The 20533-nt window shown below is 41.5% G+C and overlaps 1 protein-coding gene across 4 annotated transcripts in view; it reads left to right on the forward strand.

Moving 5' to 3' along the window:
• LRP6 (LDL receptor related protein 6) overlaps nt 1-8461 on the forward strand; it is a 105663-nt gene extending 97202 nt beyond the window's left edge. For all 4 annotated transcript variants that reach the window (XM_079975085.1, XM_079975086.1, XM_079975087.1 and 1 more), the window contains 4 exons: nt 888-1118; nt 2635-2771; nt 4367-4464; nt 5671-8461. In XM_079975085.1, coding sequence (XP_079831211.1) covers nt 888-1118; nt 2635-2771; nt 4367-4464; nt 5671-5962 — 758 coding nt within the window. In that variant the 3' untranslated portion in view covers nt 5963-8461. The remainder of the gene's footprint in view (nt 1-887; nt 1119-2634; nt 2772-4366; nt 4465-5670) is intronic.
• The last annotated feature ends 12072 nt before the right edge of the window (nt 8462-20533 follow it).

Here is a 20533-nt window from a genome sequence, read left to right on the forward strand (position 1 = left end):
CAGGAAAAACAAATCTCTCAAAGGACCTGTTGATGGCATTTTACCGTTGTACTGTTGAGAGTTGAGGCATTTTACCGTTGTACTGTTAAACTTATGGTCTGTGTGTGTGGTTTGGGAGCTCACGGTCAGGGAAAAAACAATGCTGTCTAGGGTTGTAAAGACTCCCACCTTGGATCAAATCTATGCTTCCAGGTGCCATAAGATAGCTGCAGAGATAGTGCAGGATAGTTAGCACCCCGGAAATGATCTCTTTCAGCTTCTGCCTTCAGGAAGAAGGTCCAGGATTATAAAGACTAGGACTAGCCGCCTGAGAAACAGTTTCTACCCCAGAGCCTAGGACTTGCCGATGAGAAGGTCGGTGGTTTGAATCCCCACGACGGGGTGAGCTCCCGTTGCTCGGTCCCAGCTCCTGCCGACCTAGCAGTTCCAAAGCACATCAAAGTACAAGTAGATAAATAGGCACCGCTCCGGCAGGAAGGTAAACAGCGTTTCCGTGCGCTGCTCTGGTTCGCCAGAAGCAGCTTAGTCATGCTGGCCACATGACCCGGAAGCTGTATGCCAGCTCCCTCAGCCAGTAAAGCTAAATGAGCGCCACAACCCCAGAGTCGGTCATGACTGGACCTAATGGTCAGGGGTCCCTTTACCTTTAAGGAGTCTCTATGGGAGTTATTGTAGTTAAAATGGGGTATCAGAGTTTTTAGGGGGCTAACCAGGTTGGGATAGCTGGCATAGCAGGCTTGTTGGGTTTTGAATGTTTTATGTAGATTTTTCAATTTCGTTGTTCTTTATGGAACAATGACAATAAAGATTATCGTAATTGTATAGAGTGGCAGGACTCTAAGGTTCATGTTATTTAAAATGTATATTTGTTATCTCCTTACTTTTAGACACAACAGAGGAACCAGCCCCGCAAGCCACCAATACAATAGGTTCTATCATTGGTGTGATTCTCACAGTTTTTTTGGTTGGTGCTATGTACTTTGTTTGCCAGAGAGTATTGTGTCAGCGCATGAAAGGGGATGGAGAAACAATGAGCAATGACTATGTCACACATGGACCAGCTTCTGTACCACTGGGCTATGTTCCTCACCCAAGCTCTCTCTCTGGATCTCTTCCTGGTTAGTCATCAGACATACAAGCATTTTGGAACTTTGTTGTCTCTTATGTTCTGTCTGAATGAAGCTTCTCATAGTTTTGCTGATGTGTGCCAACAAAACAATGTGAATTATGGCTTCTATTTTTTGGCAGCTGGACTTGCAGAAGCTGCAACTAGAATCCTCAAACATTATTTTTATAGTCAATTGGAGTTTTATGCACCACCCACTTCTTCCACTGGCATAAGTGTGGCCATTCCTAGGCTCAAATATATCCCAATTAACAGTTTACTGAAGCCCTAATAGGCTGATAGGAGTGGTGCTGAAAAGTGATTAGATGTAGACCTGGTGGTGTTAGTGTGAACTCAGAACAAGGGTAGGTGGAGTGTGCCATGTGGAAGTATATGTTTTAAGACTTACCAACTAAAACATCCACTCTAACTTTCACCAGTCTGGTGCCTTAGAGCTTTATTGGACTGTATCTTCCATCACCCCCAGCAAGCCCAACTTAGGTGGCTAATGCTGATGGGAGTTGTTGTCCAGTATAGCTGGAGGGCACCAGGTTGGCGATTGCTGGTCTAGTCCTTTTGACTGAGTGCTGGCTTTCCTCCTCCATCTTCAGATCATCTTGGCAGGAATTAACTGCCTTCCAATAGCACTGTTGTGTAGTAGTCTTTCCTAAAGTACATGCATATGCCAGACCTGGACACATTATCTAATAGCAACTAAAGCTCAATTATGCAACCTGTGTAAGTTATGCAAATTGAAAACGTTTGTATGATTTCTTAAACTTTGAATATTTACTTTTGCCGTCATTACCTTCCTAGTAAAAGTGGGTGTCCAGTATGTGGGTGATAGGACAGACCAGGAGGGATCTCCTTTATAGACATTTACAAACAAACAAAAAGCCCAAGCACAGGAACTGAGGGCTGTCAGCAAAAGTTGGTAGCAGAGAGACTGGCAGGCAAATTGCTTCCCTTCAACCCAGGACCCCAATGGAAGAAGGGTCATGTAAGCTGTGAGTTGTCACTTTACAGTTACTGTATTGTGTGAATAGTAGAAGTGGCCATGCAAGCAGGAAGCCCCCACAGAGCTGACCTCCAAAGCAGCAGTGTCACAGATACTGGGAAGATGTGTGGGCAGGGTGACAGTGAGGGTGGGGTGGCATAGGAGTGCTGGACTAGCCCCACCTCTGCATCCAAACCACTCTACCCCCACCCCATCCCGAAAAGTGGCAGCACCCTACACAATCTGCAGGCCTAATATTCCATTTTTCCCAGTGGGTTTGCTGCTCCTTTCTCACTCTTATCCCCACTCGGTGGTTTAACAAACGTGTGTAGAAGTGGTACTTGATGGAGATTCTTTAAAATGTGTAAAGCCTCCCTAAAAGAGTAGATATTCATGTTATTTGGAGAAAATATGGGTGCTATTAAAGCTTGCTTGGGCATATGGTCCCTGCTATCCAGAATACTATTGTATTCTATATTGTCTTGTATACTATCAATGTTGTGAATGTTGATTAGTTTTCTTTCTGTTTTAGGAATGTCCCGTGGCAAATCTGTGATCAGCTCACTCAGTATTATGGGTGGAAGTAGTGGACCTCCATATGATAGGGCCCATGTTACTGGGGCATCATCCAGCAGTTCTTCAAGCACCAAGGGCACTTACTTCCCTCCAGTAAGTCACTTCTGATAAACTATTCTTTCTGTAATTTGTTGCACTGCTGAGCCTAGCTCTGAAAACTGGACCATAAAGTCTCTTTTTGCAGCACAAGAAAAGGACAAAGTTAGGTCAATATTCTAACAAATCTATAATGTAATATTGAGCAGGAAAGCTAAATATTAGATAGATACTTATTATATAAATATTTTTTCTCCTTGGAGCTTTCAGTTTGAAGGCATAGTCTGAAGGTGCACAATATAGCAACTTTTCTGAATCTAAGATTTGAATCTGATCAGTGCCTTGATGGGAGACTACCATGGAATTCAGGGTACACTTTCTTAAATTCCACTATGGAAATAAGACATATAAATGAAGTGAAATAAAAGCAAATGCTTCTGAGCAGTAAAAATGAGTAGTATGTAAAACACTAGTATTTCCATATACCTACAGGATCACCATGCCTTACACATGCCCACTTGACTGCTTCGATTGGTAGAATTGGCACTACTACAGGTGCCACATAATGCCCATTCTGCATTTGTAAGAACGTGATTGTTTAGCATGGCAGTGCCTGCACTTTGGAACTCCCTGCCTATTGCGATCAAGCAGTCACTTTCACTGTATTCTTTTCTGTGCCTGCTAAAAATGTTCTTGTTTAGACAAGCTTAGGTAAAGGTAGAGGTACCCCTGACCGTTAGGTCCAGTCACAAACGACTCTGGGGTTGCGCGCTCATCTCTCTCTATAGGCTGAGGGAGCTGGCATTTGTCCGCAGACAGCTTCCGGGTCATGTGGCCAGCATGACTAAGCCGCTTTTGGCAAACCAGAGCAGCACACAGAAATGCTGTTTACCTTCCTGCCAGAGTGGTATCTATCTACTTGCACTTTGACATGCTTTCGAACTGCTAGGTGGGCAGGAGCTGGGACCGAGCAACGGGAGCTCACCCTGTTGCCGGGATTTGAACCGCCAACCTTCTGATTGGCAAGCCCTAGGCTCTGTGGTTTAGACCACAGCACCACCCGCATCCCCCTTAGACAAGCTTAGCCAGATGCTTAGAAATTGAGGTAATCTTAACCTGTTTTAGTATTTTAACTTTTGTATGTTTTAAAATATGGTTGTGTTTTTTCTCAATTTTATTGTTTTATAGCTTTGAGGGTTTTGGTTTTTTTAGAATCAAGCAGTGTATAAATTTAATTAAGTAAATATATATGACATTGCTCAAAATTCTAAGAAACCCCCCCCCCAAAAAAAAATCAATACACTTTTGAAAGGTTCAGTCGTGATTCAAAATGGTGTTTTACAGTAGACAAAAACCTGCTCCTTGATCTCAGCGACTGTCAAAATGGTTACAATATATTATGAGGCGTCATAAAGAACTGACTGCAGGCCTAATCTTCCATGTTTTTCCAGTGGTTTTGCTGCTCCTTTCTCACCTTTATTCCCACTCAAGGTGGTTTAACAAACAACTTTCCAAAATATATACTAAATGGTAGAAGCTAGTGCTGTGCTTACTAAGGATTGGCTTACTACTGCTGTGCTTAAAATACTGCTTTTAAACTTTGTTATGGTTCTGTTAAAATTGTGTCCCCTCCTCTCCCTCTCTCTCACAAGATTTTGAATCCTCCTCCATCACCAGCTACTGAGCGTTCACATTACACGATGGAATTTGGTTATTCTTCAAATAGTCCATCTACCCATCGATCGTACAGGTAATTTTATTATTTGCATTCATTGGCACTGTAGTGTGGCATTTCAAATAAGTCTACTAAACAACCTGTCTAGCCCACAAACATTTTTACTCCATACATGGTGTGCATGTAGTCATTTGTAGTACACAAATGTCATGCGGAAAGAGAAGAGTTCTCCTCCCACTTCACAAAACTCCATCCAGAGACTGGCCTGGCTTACAGGGGGGGGGGCGCTGTTTACAAGCTTGCACCTGTGCCAGCTGCTTTCTTAGCAGTGAATCAAAGGCACCTTTAATTCCCAATATTTGTAAGCCTTTGGGATGGCCAATTGGGTTGTCTTGGGGTATGCATATATGCTTCCCGAGCCAGGACAGTATCAAAATGGAAGGCAGAAGAAGTGAATGAATATACTACTCCCTGAGCAAATAAGATTTACTGAAATTTCATGCAAAGCAGGTCTTTCCTTGCACTGTGGAGGCTACACAGGGAGCTGCCTTCATTTTTCATTTAATGCAAAAGCTGTCTAAGGAGAAAAACAAAAAATGTGTTTGGACCTTTCCAAAATGTCTTTTTATTGTGCATTCATGATTATTTGTTGTGTTAATAATAGGATCAAGGCAGTCAAGCACAATCTCACTTTCCCTACTGTTTGTGCCTGCAAAATGTTCAGGACTGACATACTGCTTCATTTTCCTATCACTGCATGTCCCATAGTTTTCTGCTGAAATCCTGTAACTTTTTATACCACAAATAGCTCAGATAGCTCAGTTGGTTAGAGCATGGTCCTGATAACGCCAAGGTTCAATCCCTGTAGGGGACAGCTGCAGATTCCTGCATTGCAGAGGGTTGTACTAGATGATGCTCAGGGTCCCTTCCAACTCTGATTCTATGAAATGTTCTGGTTATGTTGCTGCTTTTGATTTGATCCTGCCTTTGTTGGGCACATATTTCCCTTCCAGATGGCAGTAGTGCTGTAGTGCTCTAACACTGGGGAACCATTGCAGGACAACTAATAAAGTGAAATTGATGTGTGGATGGTGCAATATCAATCAGCCATCAATGCACTTTTATTGCACCAACAGCATGTTGCAGGAAACACCCACACCCACAAAAACAACCCTTTGCCTACTGATCATATTGGCATGTTGCATGGTCAAGGAAATCTGAGATTCCTTTCAAATGTTGATGCGTCTTTCCTTCCTAACTCTTTTTTTCTTCCCATCCCAGTTACAGGCCATACAGCTACCGGCATTTTGCCCCTCCCACTACACCATGCAGCACAGATGTTTGTGACAGTGACTACGCCCCCAGCCGTAGAGTGATGGCAACTGTGGGAAAGGGTTACACCAGTGATTTGAACTATGATTCTGAGCCTGTACCCCCACCGCCCACACCACGCAGCCAGTACTTATCGGCAGAGGAGAACTATGAGAGCTGCCCACCATCTCCATACACAGAACGGAGTTACTCTCACCACCTCTATCCACCGCCCCCTTCTCCTTGCACAGACTCCTCATGAGAGACTCCCTCCCTCCTTTGACTGCCTCCAACCCACCAGTGTAAATACTAACTGTCCTTATCAAGAGGGGGGAGGACATGAGGCAGGCTATAGTGTGTACAGCTGAAAATTATTAAATGAGGGTGGGGGTTATATTGCATATATCTTGTACAGAAAGGGGGTGGGGAGAGAGAGAAGGTTATTTATATATTTTCCTAAAACAGTTTGCTGCTTTGTGCCATAAGAAAATTTTAAAATTTGTATACGAAGTTTGTTGTTTATTTTTCCAAATGGAACACAAGAAGATGCCTTAAAATTTGTGAAGTGACCGAGCACATTGGGAAATAGAAGGATCAAGGTTGTATTGCTGTTCAATGAGCCAAACACCAAAAAGGAAAAGAAGAGAGCTTTTGACAAGGAATAGAACCAAGGGAACAGACCATAAAGCAGCATATCTAAACGTCTTCAAAGAGCTGAATAACCTCTGGCATTTGCTCTGATGGACCAGCAATTCAAATTAAAGCTGAAGAAAACTGATAACTAATGGTACATAAACCAGACAGATAACTAATGGTACATAAAGGGCTTTATTCTCAGAAGTGAAATCATGGATGCTTATACACTTTTGAAAATGTCACCTTTTTGCTTAATTCACATTTTCTGAAGTAGCCAAGTTGCATCATTTCTACGTTTGTCCCTTTCTAGGTGTTCTATCATTTTCTTGGCTGTGGTTATGTTTCAAGTTGCTGTGTGTGTGCTAAAAAGAACAATATAGGTGTTCAGTGGATTGTGGCTGTTTATTGGGTGCCACAATAACCTTCTGAGAGGAGAATAAGGAGTGGGCCTCGAGCTTGCTTACTTCTTCCCTTATGTCTCCCTGCTCCATTTTGCAGGGCCAGGAAGGTCTCTTTGTTAGCATCTGTCTGCTGTAAGAGAATCGAGAGAAGGAGTGCACAAACTTGAGGACTGTTCCTAGTTCCACCACCATGTTAACTCTTTGGAGCTGAGTAAAGAATGAATGGGCCTTTTGTGAATATGTAAGTGTGTGAGAGGAGTCTTCCCCCCCCCCTTCCTTTCCTGGCAGTACAATAGGATTATGTTCTACCAGGTCAGAGCTATTCCCATCATAAAGACAAGGGTAATTATACCTGAATACCTTTTCCTGCCAGCACTTTAAAATGTTTCAGTGCCCAGAAAAGGTGTTGTTGTATAAAAATATAATGACGACATCATCATCATCATCATCATCATCTAGATGTCATATTTATAAACTATAAAATTTTACTTTCAGTTCTTAGTTTAATATAAATGAAATATTATGTTCTTGCAGTACTTTCAGTGTCTAGTGAATACCGCAGTATACAATGCTTACATATATATTTTAAAATGATATTTTTCTTTATTAGGAAACATTTAAGCGTTTTTCATTCAGGATGCACTCGGGACCTCCTTGGTTGTTTGAAACACGTCTTCCTGTTGAAGTTAAGTAACCCAGTCTTTACAGTGCGATTTCCACTTCCTCTTCTATGGCAGAAATTCAGTTCTTAAGCATAAACTGCTGTGAACAACAGGTTTTTTTTACCATCATTCTTTGCCAAAGTATTTTGTTATCTATCTAGTTAGTTTCATTTTCTCTACAACCCTTCCCTGATTTGGAAGGGGTGCCAGGGCTTCATTTTATGGTAGCTTTACATGCTGGCAAGAAATCAAGATGTGAAAAAAGCTTTTCTGAAGTTCAGGCTTTGGAACTTGGACAGCTATCACAAAGAGGCTACAGAGCCTTTCTGCTAGAATAAAAATAATAGTATTGTTACACTGATTGTAAATAGATGTCAGGAAATCCCATTATTTTCACTAAGAGCTGTTTCATACATTTTGTGGAAATCATATTAGCCATGATTGCATCTGCATTACCACATTGGATGCTGAACTAAATGAGAAAAACACAAAATTGAGATGTGCGTTTTCAAAAACTTGGGAATACAGAATAGACATGTCCCGGAAAGTTGCAATGGGCTACTCCTCCTTAGAGCCTCCTCCTATTGTATTTAGAAATAAATCACAATTTCATGCTTTGTGTCATGCAGGAAATACTAGTATAATATCAGCATGGGCATGGCAGCCACAACTACTATATAAAAGAAGCCCTTTTATGTCTGAAAGTTTTCAGGCTCCAAACATGACCTGCCTTTGAATCTGTAACTTTCATGGGGTTTGAGTTTTTTTGTTTTGTTTTTTGGCTAACTTGTGCACTGTTACATTTCATTCTCAGAAGCTCACTTTTATTTCAACTCCATGAGCAACCTTGGCATTTGGAAATCTAATGGATGTACACTATGTGCCTGAAGAAGCTTTAAAGGAAATCTATTTGTATTCTAGACCTAAGTGCATTGACATGGAAGTAAACTTAAATGAGTTAAATGAAATTTGCTTCCCAAGTTATGCTTGTCAGGATTGCAGGCCAAATTTTGGAATTAGGCTTTGGTTTCAAAGGCTAGCTTGTACATTTCTACACCCCCCCCCCAAAAAAAAGAAAGTGCTGAATTACAGGAGCTTCATTTCACAAACTTGGAAGTTATCTAGCTGTCCATTTTGAATTTTTGAACAGAAAATATTTACCTGGGATCACCTGGAAGTTGCAGAATAAGGAAACTTCATGCAGTACCTAATCTGTGAAGAATATTTGAGGTTGAACAGAGGCTGTACTGCTGGTGGGAAGTGACCATTATTTAAGTGAACACCATTCTGACTGGGAATTAGCCCATATAAAATTGCACTGGGGAATTCAGAATATTGTGTTGCTTTATCTCAATCCAAATGTTTGTACTGCGTTGGCAACAATCTTCTTCTTGCAAAGTGTGTATTTGTGCCAATTTCTTTTACAAGGTGGTTGAGCTTATGCTGTGCTGTGCTATCTTCTTTCAGTGATGGAGCCAAGATTTCTTGCCTCCTGTGCAAATTCATTTAGATGACAGATAACTGTCAATTTTTTGTGGTGCACGCAGGACAAACCCTGGAAAGAAAGTCACTAACTTAGAGCAAATGCTATCTTGAGTCAAGCCAAGGATAAGCTGTTTCGCATCTCTGTAGATCAACAGTTGCATACTAAAACAAATCAACCTCAGAGTTGAATTTACATTTGAAGATGAGCAAGAGCACTAAGAATAGAATCTTTGTTCTTGTTTATAAAATTGAAAGTGCAATAATATAATAAAATAAAAAGAATAGAATGAAACCATTCTAGGTGCCTAGCTTGTCAGCTTGACTTGCACCATTTCTTCCACCTCTGTGCAGTGTAGTGTCATGGCTTGACTTTTCCTGTAATGCTCTGTTCATCATTACCCATGTTTTGCCTATAGCAACAGAAGGGCTTTCCACCACCAAGAATCAGGGAGAAGGCTTGTCTAGAAAGAAATACAGGGTGGAGGCATCCAAAGTCACAGGAGAAAATTTACATTTATTTGCGGGTGCACTCCCACTTTCTTCAGCCTAATGTGTTTTGAGTTTAACTCTTCACCAGAGGTAGAGAGGTAGTCAGTCACTTTTTGTTCCCTGGACCAAGGAGCTGCTTTCACTTAGGAGGCCATTTATACCCAACAGAAAACTTTCTCCTGGCTTCTGTTTTCCATTAGCTGTCAGGATCCTTCCCCATATCATCCCCACAATTTTATGAAAGATTGTGTGAACAGGCTTCTTGTGCATATGGACCTATGCAAAGGGCAGCCAGGTCACAGGTTATGGAGTTTGGTACCACAAGATGTGGTGATGGCCAGCAACTCTGACTGCTTTCAAGGGGAATTGGACAAACCCAGGGAGGCTGTCAGGGGCTAGATTATTATGTCAGCATATAACCATTAAGACTTTATATGCAAAGTCCTATTGGTTATATGCTGACTGCAGAGGCATCTGGTTAGCCACTGTGAGAAACAGGATGCTGGGCTGGGTGGGCTCTTGGTCTGATCCTGCAGGTCCTTCTCCTAGGATGCATGGGCAGCCATTTGCCACCATGCGAAGACAATCCTTAGTCAGGCAGAGACCATAGCATTCCATATAATCAATATTATTTGTGTTTCAATTACCAAGTGTTCACATTTGACAAGTGTTTTTAAAATAAATACCTGTCTAATAGACATTTGCAGAAGGTATTTCTAAACTTCCTGATTGTAGCCTTTTCCAATTCTGCTTTGGCAAGATAAAGTCAGAAAGTCAAGTTAATCTTTCTCTAGTAAAGACTTTGTGAAATATTTATCAGAAAAGCAACCATGATGTGCACCTGTATGATTGATAGGAACGGGCAACTTCCATTTTATGATATACAGTGGTACCTCGCAAAACGAAATTAATTCGTTCTGCGAGTTTTTTCATCTTACGATTTTTTTCGTCTTGCGAAGCACGGATTTTGGAAAAGCTTCAAAAATCACCAAAGTCTTCAAAAACCTCAAAAAAGGCGTGCTATGAGTTGCTCCTCGAAGTCAAGTCGCAACTGCACCCCCTGAATGCACGGTTTCAAGAAAAAGGAAACAAACTTGCAAGATGTTTTCATCTTGCGAAGCAAGCCCATAGGGAAATCCGTCTTGCGAAGCAACTCAAAAAACGAAAAACACTTTCGTCTTGCGAGTTTTTCATCTTGCGAGGCATTCGGCTTGTGAGGTACCACTGTAGTATCATTTAGCTTTAATTGCTAAAACAGTACTCTACATTAAATTATTTTACAGCCACAGAAAAAATATTTATATTTATTTAACTGGGTTCCCAGTAAATGAATTCTGCAGAAAGCTATTTAAAAATAGTTTCTAGATGCAGTAAACAAAGTACAAAGTTTTTATGTATGAGACTACTTTTAAAGTCTCTGGGTTTGTTTGTTTTTACTAAAATTAGACTGGGGGATGCATAATGACAATCAGTCATGAATGCTACTTTTTATTTAAGAGATTTTTATTTTTATTTTTATTTTTTTAAAAGCCAAATAGGAAGTTGAATGATCTAAACTGTAGGTCACAATTACAAAACAGAATGCATGCAAAACTATACAACATGCATCCCACTACTAATGGGATGTTTAAGTAAATGTGCATAGAAACTGTAAATGCATTTTTTTATTTCCATTGATTTCAGGGGGACAGAAATATGTATGTTTCAGTCTTTCCCATTGCAATCAATGGGACTGAAAAGAGTGGGCTTTTCACCACACAGATAAGCTACCATTCTGTTACATGCTACAGGGTGAAATCTGTTAGTTGTTAATTGGTGGAAAGCACCTGTTAACAGGAATGACTGAATTTCGTAAAACTGTACTTGTGATGTTTGCAGGTAAAGTGATAACTCCAAAATCTGTGTGCGAGCACAGGCACTCTGAAATTTATTTGTCTCTGTCCATTTATGGAAGTTTTCATTAAGGAGGGCAATTTTTGTCTTGAAAATACTTCTGGCCAAAGGGTGTCAGCCTAAACCATGTTAAGGACATTTTTGTCTGGCATCCATTTTAAACTTTAAAATGGAAAATAAAAGAGATTTTTTTTGAGGGGGGAGTGGAGGAGAGTTCACTGTTGCAGTAGAAGCATTGGATGCCAAAAAGAGGTTAAAAGGATGCTGGCCCAGAGGCCTAAAACAACAAGGCAGGGGAATCTTCCAGTCAAATCTACCATTGCCTTTAGTCAAACTGGGGAAGGGATGGAGTCAGTATATTTTCACATATGAAGATACCAGCCACCATAAGCTGAACAAGCCTTGTTTGCAAAGTGAAGGATCTGGTGCTGCTTTTAATATTTTAAATGCTCACAACTTGTAATTTTTATCTTTCTTTCACTGTCTTTAAAATCCAGTTAGTGTGGTCATAGACTTATGTATGATGGTGCTTTGCAAGGATGTATTTGTTATAATGACCAACATTTGGTCAACCCTACTCACTCATTCACTAACACTTCTTTTTGAATTGTAAAATAAAAGTGCTTTACTTGCAAACTGTATATAACCCTTGTACAAAGTTCCCATCCCCCCTTTTCAATTATTACTATACATGGAGTTGTAACAAATAAAATGTTGATTTTTTTATAATAAAATTGAATGGAAGATAAATTTATTATATTGACAGGACACAGGAACTTACATATGGCTAATTAAATGATCTATGCCTTTTACACTGTGGAGGGGTTATTGTTTTTGTTTGTTACTATGTTTTGTGTTTTATATTGTAACCTACCCTGTGATCCTTGGCTGAAGGGCTCTAGTTAGTTAGTTAGTTAGTTAGTTAGTTAGTTAGTTAGTTAGTTAGTTAATAAGAGCTTATAAACCTGAAATGACAAGACAAAAGAGCCAAACTGATGTGTACAGTGAACATCTTTCCCTGAAGTATGTGCTATACTTTAACTTCTCATTCAATTTCATTGAAACACTGCAAGATGGAAGCAATAAAATAAGCTTTAAGAGGCTGCACCTGTAGCAAGAATAGATCTGCAGATATGGATATTATACATAAATGCAGCAGACTTCTTTTCCATGGGGAATAGCATTTCATAGTGAAGATGTCACTATAGAGCTGCTGTAGCCACCCCCTATCTGCAATGATAATTTATTAAAGTCTTAAATATTGGCAGAATGTCTGTGTGTGGTAAGCCTGCTTGAAGACTTTATAGGGCTCCCATGATTTCTTTCTTGGCCTTCAACATTTATTAGTTTTTAAATGTACAGAAAAACAAAAAGGGGGGAAAGAATCCCTCTCTTAGGAAACAACAATCCATCATGTTCATATGCAGTCTGAATTACAAAACAGAATTTCAAAAATCCATATACAAAGATAGTAGAAAGAGGTTAGTTAAAAATTATATCTGAAAACTACAGATAAACTAAGTAAAAATATCAGGCTATGTTTTCAAATTAATATCTCGGAAAGACCTTCAGACCAAAAGGGCAAATTAGCATTTTGAGATCTAGTACAATTAGAACAAATAAAGTGTCTTCACAAAAGAATATATAAGACAGGCCCCAGTGCCTGAACTATCTTTTGCAGGAACAGAGCCTGAGGAAGTAATAATGGACAGGCTCCAACTGGAGGACTATGTGTGGTTGGCAGAATATGATTTTAGTCGTTAATCCTGCACACACATACCTTTGGGGGGGGGGAAGCCTAATGGGGGAGGGGGGCGAAAACTCAATGAGGATTGACTAAGCATGCTCTGTCGCCTCAGACTGTGTGATGGGGGGTAGAAGAGAAATCTGGGGGGAGCAGCAATAGAATCACATACTCTAGTTGTCGCCCTGAGGTGGAGCACTCTACTAACCTTTTGAACTTGGGTGGTCAAGTGCCTCTCTGCTTAAAAGTGAAATGCTATAGCAATTTATATTTGGAGAATGTGAGTTGTAGTTCAAAACAGCTTGAGGGTATGACGTTCCTGATCCCTGTTTAATCTGAGGAAAGTATGGTTAAGTGTTCTCAGGCAATTTAAACTGAATTTGTTAGATTATGGCTGTGCCCCACACATTATATTTTCTATTGTTTTTGAAACCACCAAAAACTTTTTAAAAAGCAAAACCTGCAGAAACAAACAAAACCACCAGAAATAAAATCTCATAAAAATAAAGAAAACCAGCTGAAGTGGAAAAGACAAGAAAGAACCCAGAAATGAAACAAAGTCAAAAGGAGCATGAAAAACAATGGAATAAATGCAAATTCACTTGAAAGCTAAAAACAAAACAATGTTGGCTATTTGCAGACTAGTTGCACTGTAGAAGGCGTGCTGGAGAGACCACACATCACAAGGAACGCAAAATAACTTTAGCTAGGTTTTAATAACAAAAACTCCTTTTACACTAATTATAATATTATAATTATAACATTATAAAATTATAATATAGCAATAAGCATGACCCAACCACCAGGGTGCTGAGAGAGCTAGGTGCTGCTCTTTATATACTATACCCAACAGGTTAATTACCACACCTTAACAGCACCTGCTATACTGCTTCACAGCTGTAAAACTAGGTCACATTATTTGCTCTGGCCCTTAAAGAAATACACATCTTGTGGAACAATAATAAACCTTCAAATTTAAAGAGACCATTCAACACTCCAAACTCAAAAACTTGTGGAAAAGAACTAGAACCATTAGCAAACAACATGGAAGAACAAAATAACCAGAAACTGCAAAACAAAGCAACATTTAGCATATTAGCTTTCACTATCTCTGTTTCTTGCTTGTTTATTTTCTTCATTTGGTAGTTTTTCTTGCTTTGGGGATTATCGGGTCTCATCAGAAATGCAAAAGCCAAGAAAAAACAGAAATGAAGCAAAGACTGCAACACGAAAAACAAGCATTTCAGTCAGGCTTATTTCTTCAATTCAGTATTTTTGGTGGTATTACTTCTGGTTTATAAGACCTTCAGACCAAAAGGGCAAATTAGCATTTTGAGATCTAGTACAATTAGGACAGCCTGGGACGCAGGTGGCGCTGTGGGTTAAAGCCTCAGCACCTAGGACTTGCCGATCGAAAGGTCGGCGGTTCGAATCCCTGCGGCGGGGTGCGCTCCCGCTGCTCGGTCCCAGCGCCTGCCAACCTAGCAGTTCGAAAGCACCTCCGGGTGCAAGTAGATAAATAGGGACCGCTTACCAGCGGGAAGGTAAACGGCGTTTCCGTGTGCGGCTCTGGCTCGCCAGAGCAGCGATGTCACGCTGGCCACGTGACCCGGAAGTGTCTCCGGACAGCGCTGGCCCCTGGCCTCTTAAGTGAGATGGGCGCACAACCCCAGAGTCTGTCAAGACTGGCCCGTACGGGCAGGGGTACCTTTACCTTTACCTTTACAATTAGGACAAATAAAGTGTCTTCACAAAAGAATATATCACAACTTCCAAAGGTGAAGAACCACCATATGCATTAACAAGCGAACAAAGGGCCTAAAAATCTGAAGCATGAAGATGAAACAAAACCACTAGAAACTCAAAAACTAATGGAAAAGAATCTAATGGAAACTAATGGAACTAGAATCACTAGAAACCAATAAGCAAGCAACATGAAAGAGCAAAATCACCAGAAACTCCAAAACCAAGCATCATTTAGCATATGAGTTTTCACTGGTTTGGCGTTTCTGGAGAATTTGCTTTCTTAATGGCCATTCCCCCCCCCCTTTTCTTCTTCTTTTTTTCTTTTTGCTATTCTTTTAGTTCTGCTTCTTTATAATTGCCTTTTACGTTTCTGCTAATTTCTTTGTTTCTACTTGTTTTGCTGGTTTCGGGTTTATCAAATATACCGCCTTGGGAGGTTTTGCTTTATTTTGGTATTCTGGTGACTTTGTTTCTTTTCTAGTGGCTTACTCTACCCCTAACCCTCATTCTAACCCTAACCCTAACTCTAATTCTAATCCTAACCCTAATCTGAACCCTAATTCTAATCCTAACGCTAAAACTAACCATAACCCTAACTGTAATGCTAGCACCAGTGCTTTTTCGGGGGGGGGGCGCAGGGGAACTTTGGCCTCATTGAGGGGCAGCATTTCAATATGAGTAGGAAAATGAGAATACCCCTAAACATATTTTTTAGGGGGGAAAGCACTGACTAACCCTAACCCTAACCCTCATTCTAACCCTAACCGTAACTTAAATTCTAAAACTAACCTGGACACTAATTTTAACCCTAACCTTAATCCTCATTCTAACCCTAACACTTACCCTTATTGTACTTCTAATCATAATCCTAACCCTAACCCTAATTCTAATTCTAATCCTAACACTAAAACTTGTTGTGTTTCTTTTATTCCTGCTTCATTACAATTGCTTTTTGCTTTTCTATTAGTTTCCTTGTTTCTGCTTGTTTTTCTTGTTTTGGGTTTATCAAATATACTGCATCGGGAGGTCTTGCTTTATTTTGGGATTCTGGTGATATTGTTTCTTTTCCAGTGGCTTACTCAAACCCAAACTGTAATTCTAATCCTGACCCTATGCAGAATTCTAACCCCCACCCTAAACCTTATCCTTACAATAAGCTTAACCCTAACCATAACGCTAACCGTAACCCTCATTCTCACCCTAACCCTAATTCTGATTCTACCCTAACCATAAGACTTAACCTAATTCTTACCCTAACACTTTCCCTTTGGCTTGGCTTGGCTTGTTTCTGTGCTGCTTGTGGTTTGTTTTATTTCGGCTGGGCTTATTTATTCAATATAGTATTTTTGGTGGTATTACTTCTGTTTTATCAGCTTTGATTGATTTGTGGGTTTCTTGCAAAATTGAGGTCTTGGGGGTTGATTCTTTCCGGTGTCTCATTTCACTCATATCATTTCCTTGTTTGTTGGTAGTTCTGTGTCAGGCTTCAGGGACTCGGCTTCCTCCCCCACCCTTTGGCAGTAGATAAGCAGAACAAAGCGAAAGGAGTCTCTTACCAGTTAGAAGCTTTAATGATCATAGAGAGAGAACAAAGAATCCATTTCTAGGAATGAAGGTGCTCCCAATTAAGGATTCCACCCACTCCCCCCCTCATCATCCACATCACTTCTGCGTCTTGCAACCTGATCTTGCAACCACTTTGCTTTTTCTGCTGCCACCTTATCTTCTCTCCTTGACCTTGGGCTGAGCGGGTGTACGCTTTCCGGCAAAAGAGAGTCTGTTAACTTTCTCTCTCCCAGTTCTTCTCTTAGCTGTTCACCACCCAGTTCCTCCCAACTTTTGTCTTCTGAACAATGTCCCTCTGCAAACCACTGTTCCAAATCTGTACTGTCCCACTGCTCCTGGGAAGATTCAGGATCCTGATCAGGAGCAGGGGGAAGGGGAGACTCCCACCATTCCTGCTCAGCATAGTCCCTGACATCATCCCCCCCCCCCGAGCTCTCCTCCTTCCACCCCACTGGCTTGGGTCTATGGGGGTGGCTTGCATGAAATGCCTTTCACAATTCTGGTGCATGCACATGCTCTGCATACTCCCACAATCTTTCTGCTGGCCCATACCCCTTCTGCCCAATTAGGTACTGCAACTTTTTCCCATTGCCATCAAGAGTCTAGGATTTGCTCTACTTCATATTCCTCCTCTCCTTCCACTATGACAGGAGGTGGAGGAGCTTCCTTAGTAGTCTGGCACGGGTGCGCAGGCACCACTGGTGACAACAGTGATCTGTGGAACATGGGGTGAATCTTCATGGGTACAGGCAACTGAAGTCTAAAAGTCACAGGATTAATCTGGTCTATCACTTCAAATGGACCCACTCTCTGATGATCTAATTTCTTGCATCTGCCTTTTTGCAAATTGCATGTTGACAACCACACTTGATCCCCCACCTTGATCTCACTGCCAGGCTGCCAGTGAGCATCTGCTGCCTTCTTAAAGGCCTCATTTGCACAGTCCAGATGCTCCTTTAGTAACTCCTGGATGGCTGCCAACTCCTACGAATTCTTCTGCGGCTGGCACTGACAAGGTGTTGTTGGTGATGGAAAGGAACGAGCATGGTATCCATAGCTAGCAAAGAAGGGGGTCTGCTGAATTGAAACATGAAGGGCGTTATTGTTCGTGAACTCTGCCAAAGGGAACTTGGCTACCCAATCGTCTTGTTGGTAGTTTACGTAACAGTGAAGGTATTGTTGCAATGTAGAGTTAGTTCTCTCCAGCTCTCTATTAGTCCTGGGGTGTCTGGCAGAGGAAAGGCACAACTCCACCTTGAGTAACTGCATGAGTTTCTTCCAGAACTGCGAGGTGAATTGGGTCCGCAATCTGAAATGACTTGGAGTGAAAGCCCATGCAACTGAACACGTGGTCTAGGAAGAGCTGTTCTGTTTCTTGGGCTGTTGGGAGTCCCTTACATGGCACGAAGTGTGCCATTTTGGTGAACAAGTCCACTACTACCCAGAATACTGTCTGCTGCTGCGACTTCAGTAGATCCGTTATGAAGTCCATAGCAATGGTTTCCCAAGGCCCTTGCGGGGTAGTTAACGGTTGCAGCAACCCTGCTGGTACTTCTTTCGGCCCCTTTGCCTGTTGACAAGTCTCACAGGCTCACACTTCTTCCTTCACCTCCTCTCTTACTCTTGGCCACCAAATCTGCCGTGTTACCTGGTATAATGTCTTGTGCTGTCCAAAGTGATCCACTGTAGGGTTATCATGACATTGATGCAAGACCTTGGCTCTAAGGTCATCCACTGGAACATAAAGAGCTTCTCCTTTGTACAATAGTACCTCTTTCTCAGAGAAGCCCTCTGCCTCATTGGTGTCTCCATGCCTCTGGCGAAGGCATCCTCTCAGGTCTGTCATTGGAAGTCTGCTTCATCCCCCACCGATCCTGCAGCCAGCTGTAGCTGTGTCGGCTTCAAGATATGTCTACATACAGAGACTGGTTCCTCGTCCTGATATTCCAGCTTCTTAGAAAGGCATCCACCCCCTGATTCTGACTGCCTGGACTCTGAAATCAAACCTGTCAAAGAACTGCACCCAGCGAATCTGCCTCTGATTCAAACGCCTTATCGTCTGCCAATACTCTAGATCACGATGGTTAGTGTGCACGTCTGTCTGGTGCTGTGCCCCTTCCAGGAAGTGTCTTCAAATTTCAAAGGCTTCCTTGATAGCTATATGTTCCTTCTCCGAAATGGTGTAGTTCTGCTCAGAAGGAGTCACTTCCTAGAGTGGAAGGTGCACAGACAGAGGTTGCCATCTGGGTGTGACTGCGACAGCACCACACCCACTGCCCTGTCAGAAGCATCCGTTTCCATTATCAGCGGCCGGTCGTGTGCTAGGTTTACCTCCGAAGAGAACATGGTTTTGAGCCATTCAAACGCTTCTGCGTGACACTGGAAGGACTTCTTGCCCTTCAAACAATCTGTGAGAGGTGTAGTCAGCCTTGAATAGGCCAGCACAAACTTGCGGTAGTAGTTTGCAAACCCCAATAATCTCTGCAAGTCTTTCTTTGTTTGGGGTTCCTGCCACAAAGCCACGCTCTGCACCTTAGCGGGATCCATGTGCACCCCCTCAGGCATGAGTCTGTAACCCAGGAAATCTACAGTTGAGGCATGGAATTGGCACTTTTCCAACTTGGCATAAAGCTGATTGGGAGAAGATATGGACCAGTTGCATCAGCAACCTACTTCCGTGTTCAGAAGTGCATTGATTAGCAGTATGGGAGGACAGATATCAGAAGCAGATTCTGCCCCTGAGCACCCAGTTTCTCCTATCCAAGAGCAGCTGAGGTTTTGCAGGACTTTCAAAATTTCCAGTAGGTAACACTTATTGGCCAAACTGTTTGGCACAGACAGCTATAGTTAATTTTTAATGTGAAATTGGGCACCATATAAGAGAAAGCAGTGAGCAAGTTTTCTTTTCTTTAGTTTGTGAACAAAAGCTATTTTTAAAGAAAAAAGTGAAGCCTCCAGCTGCAGCGGTAGTCTACCTGGAAAATTTATACCCCTTGTTTTTGAGACTGCAGTTGTGGGGCCAGATATTCCCTACAAGTTAGGCAAATTAGAAAGTGTTTTACATAGGAGAAAGAATGGAGGCATTTTGCAGGAGTCCTTCCTGCATCTTTTCCAAATTACTGCAGATTTGGGCTAGTGGAGGGTTGTGACAAATTTAAAATGGGCCAGTACAATGGAAAGATTTTCTGTATGTATTTTGAACTAGAGGAAGAAGTGTCCATCAGCTGGGTTAATACAGCTGCAGAACTCTGTGTATGGAGAGACCATGTTTCGTAAATGATTTTATGTGTATGTTTTATTAATGTCTTTTGATTTAAGTGTATATATATATATATATATATATATATATATATATAATCATGGTAATACTAGATTTGGTTTGCAAACATAATTCCAACTAACAAGGAACCAAATTTGAATCTGGCTTTAAAAGATTTCCAAAGAATAAAAATTAAGAAATAAAAGGTTTTACTTTAATTGCAGGGAGATGGACTAAATGACTCTTGGGGTCACTTCCACCACTACATTTTTATGCTTCTCTGTGCAGGGTCACGGGCTCCCCTGTCCCTTCTTGGACCCACACTGGGGGGCGGGGCAATGTACTTGCAGGAGAGGTGCTGGGTAGGCATCTGATCTCGTTTTTTGACAGAATTACAAGCCTGGTAGATGAAGGGAACGCAGTGGATGTAGCCTACCTTGATTTCAGCAAGGCATTTGACAAGTTGCCCCATGATATTCTTGTAAAGAAGCTGGTAAAATGCGGACTTGACTATGCTACCACTCAGTGGATTTGTAACTGGCTGACTGACCGAACCCAAAGGGTGCTCATCAATGGTTCCTCTTCATCCTGGAGAAGAGTGACTAGTGGGGTGCCACAGGGTTCTGTCTTGGGCCCGGTCTTATTCAACATCTTTATCAACGACTTGGATGATGGACTCAAGGGCATCCTGATCAAATTTGCAGATGACACCAAACTGGGAGGGGTGGCTAACACCCCAGAGGACAGGATCACACTTCAAAACGACCTTGACAGATTAGAGAACTGGGCCAAAACAAACAAGATGAATTTTAACAGGGAGTAATGTAAAGTATTGCACTTGGGCAAAAAAATGAGAGGCACAAATACAAGATGGGTGAAGAACTTCCTGACAGTGGAATTTGCTGCCAAGGAGTGTGGTGGAGTCTCCTTCTTTGGAAGTCTTTAAGCAGAG

This window comes from Podarcis cretensis (genome assembly GCF_951804945.1).
Source record: "Podarcis cretensis genome assembly, chromosome: 5".
Taxonomy (NCBI): domain Eukaryota; kingdom Metazoa; phylum Chordata; class Lepidosauria; order Squamata; family Lacertidae; genus Podarcis; species Podarcis cretensis.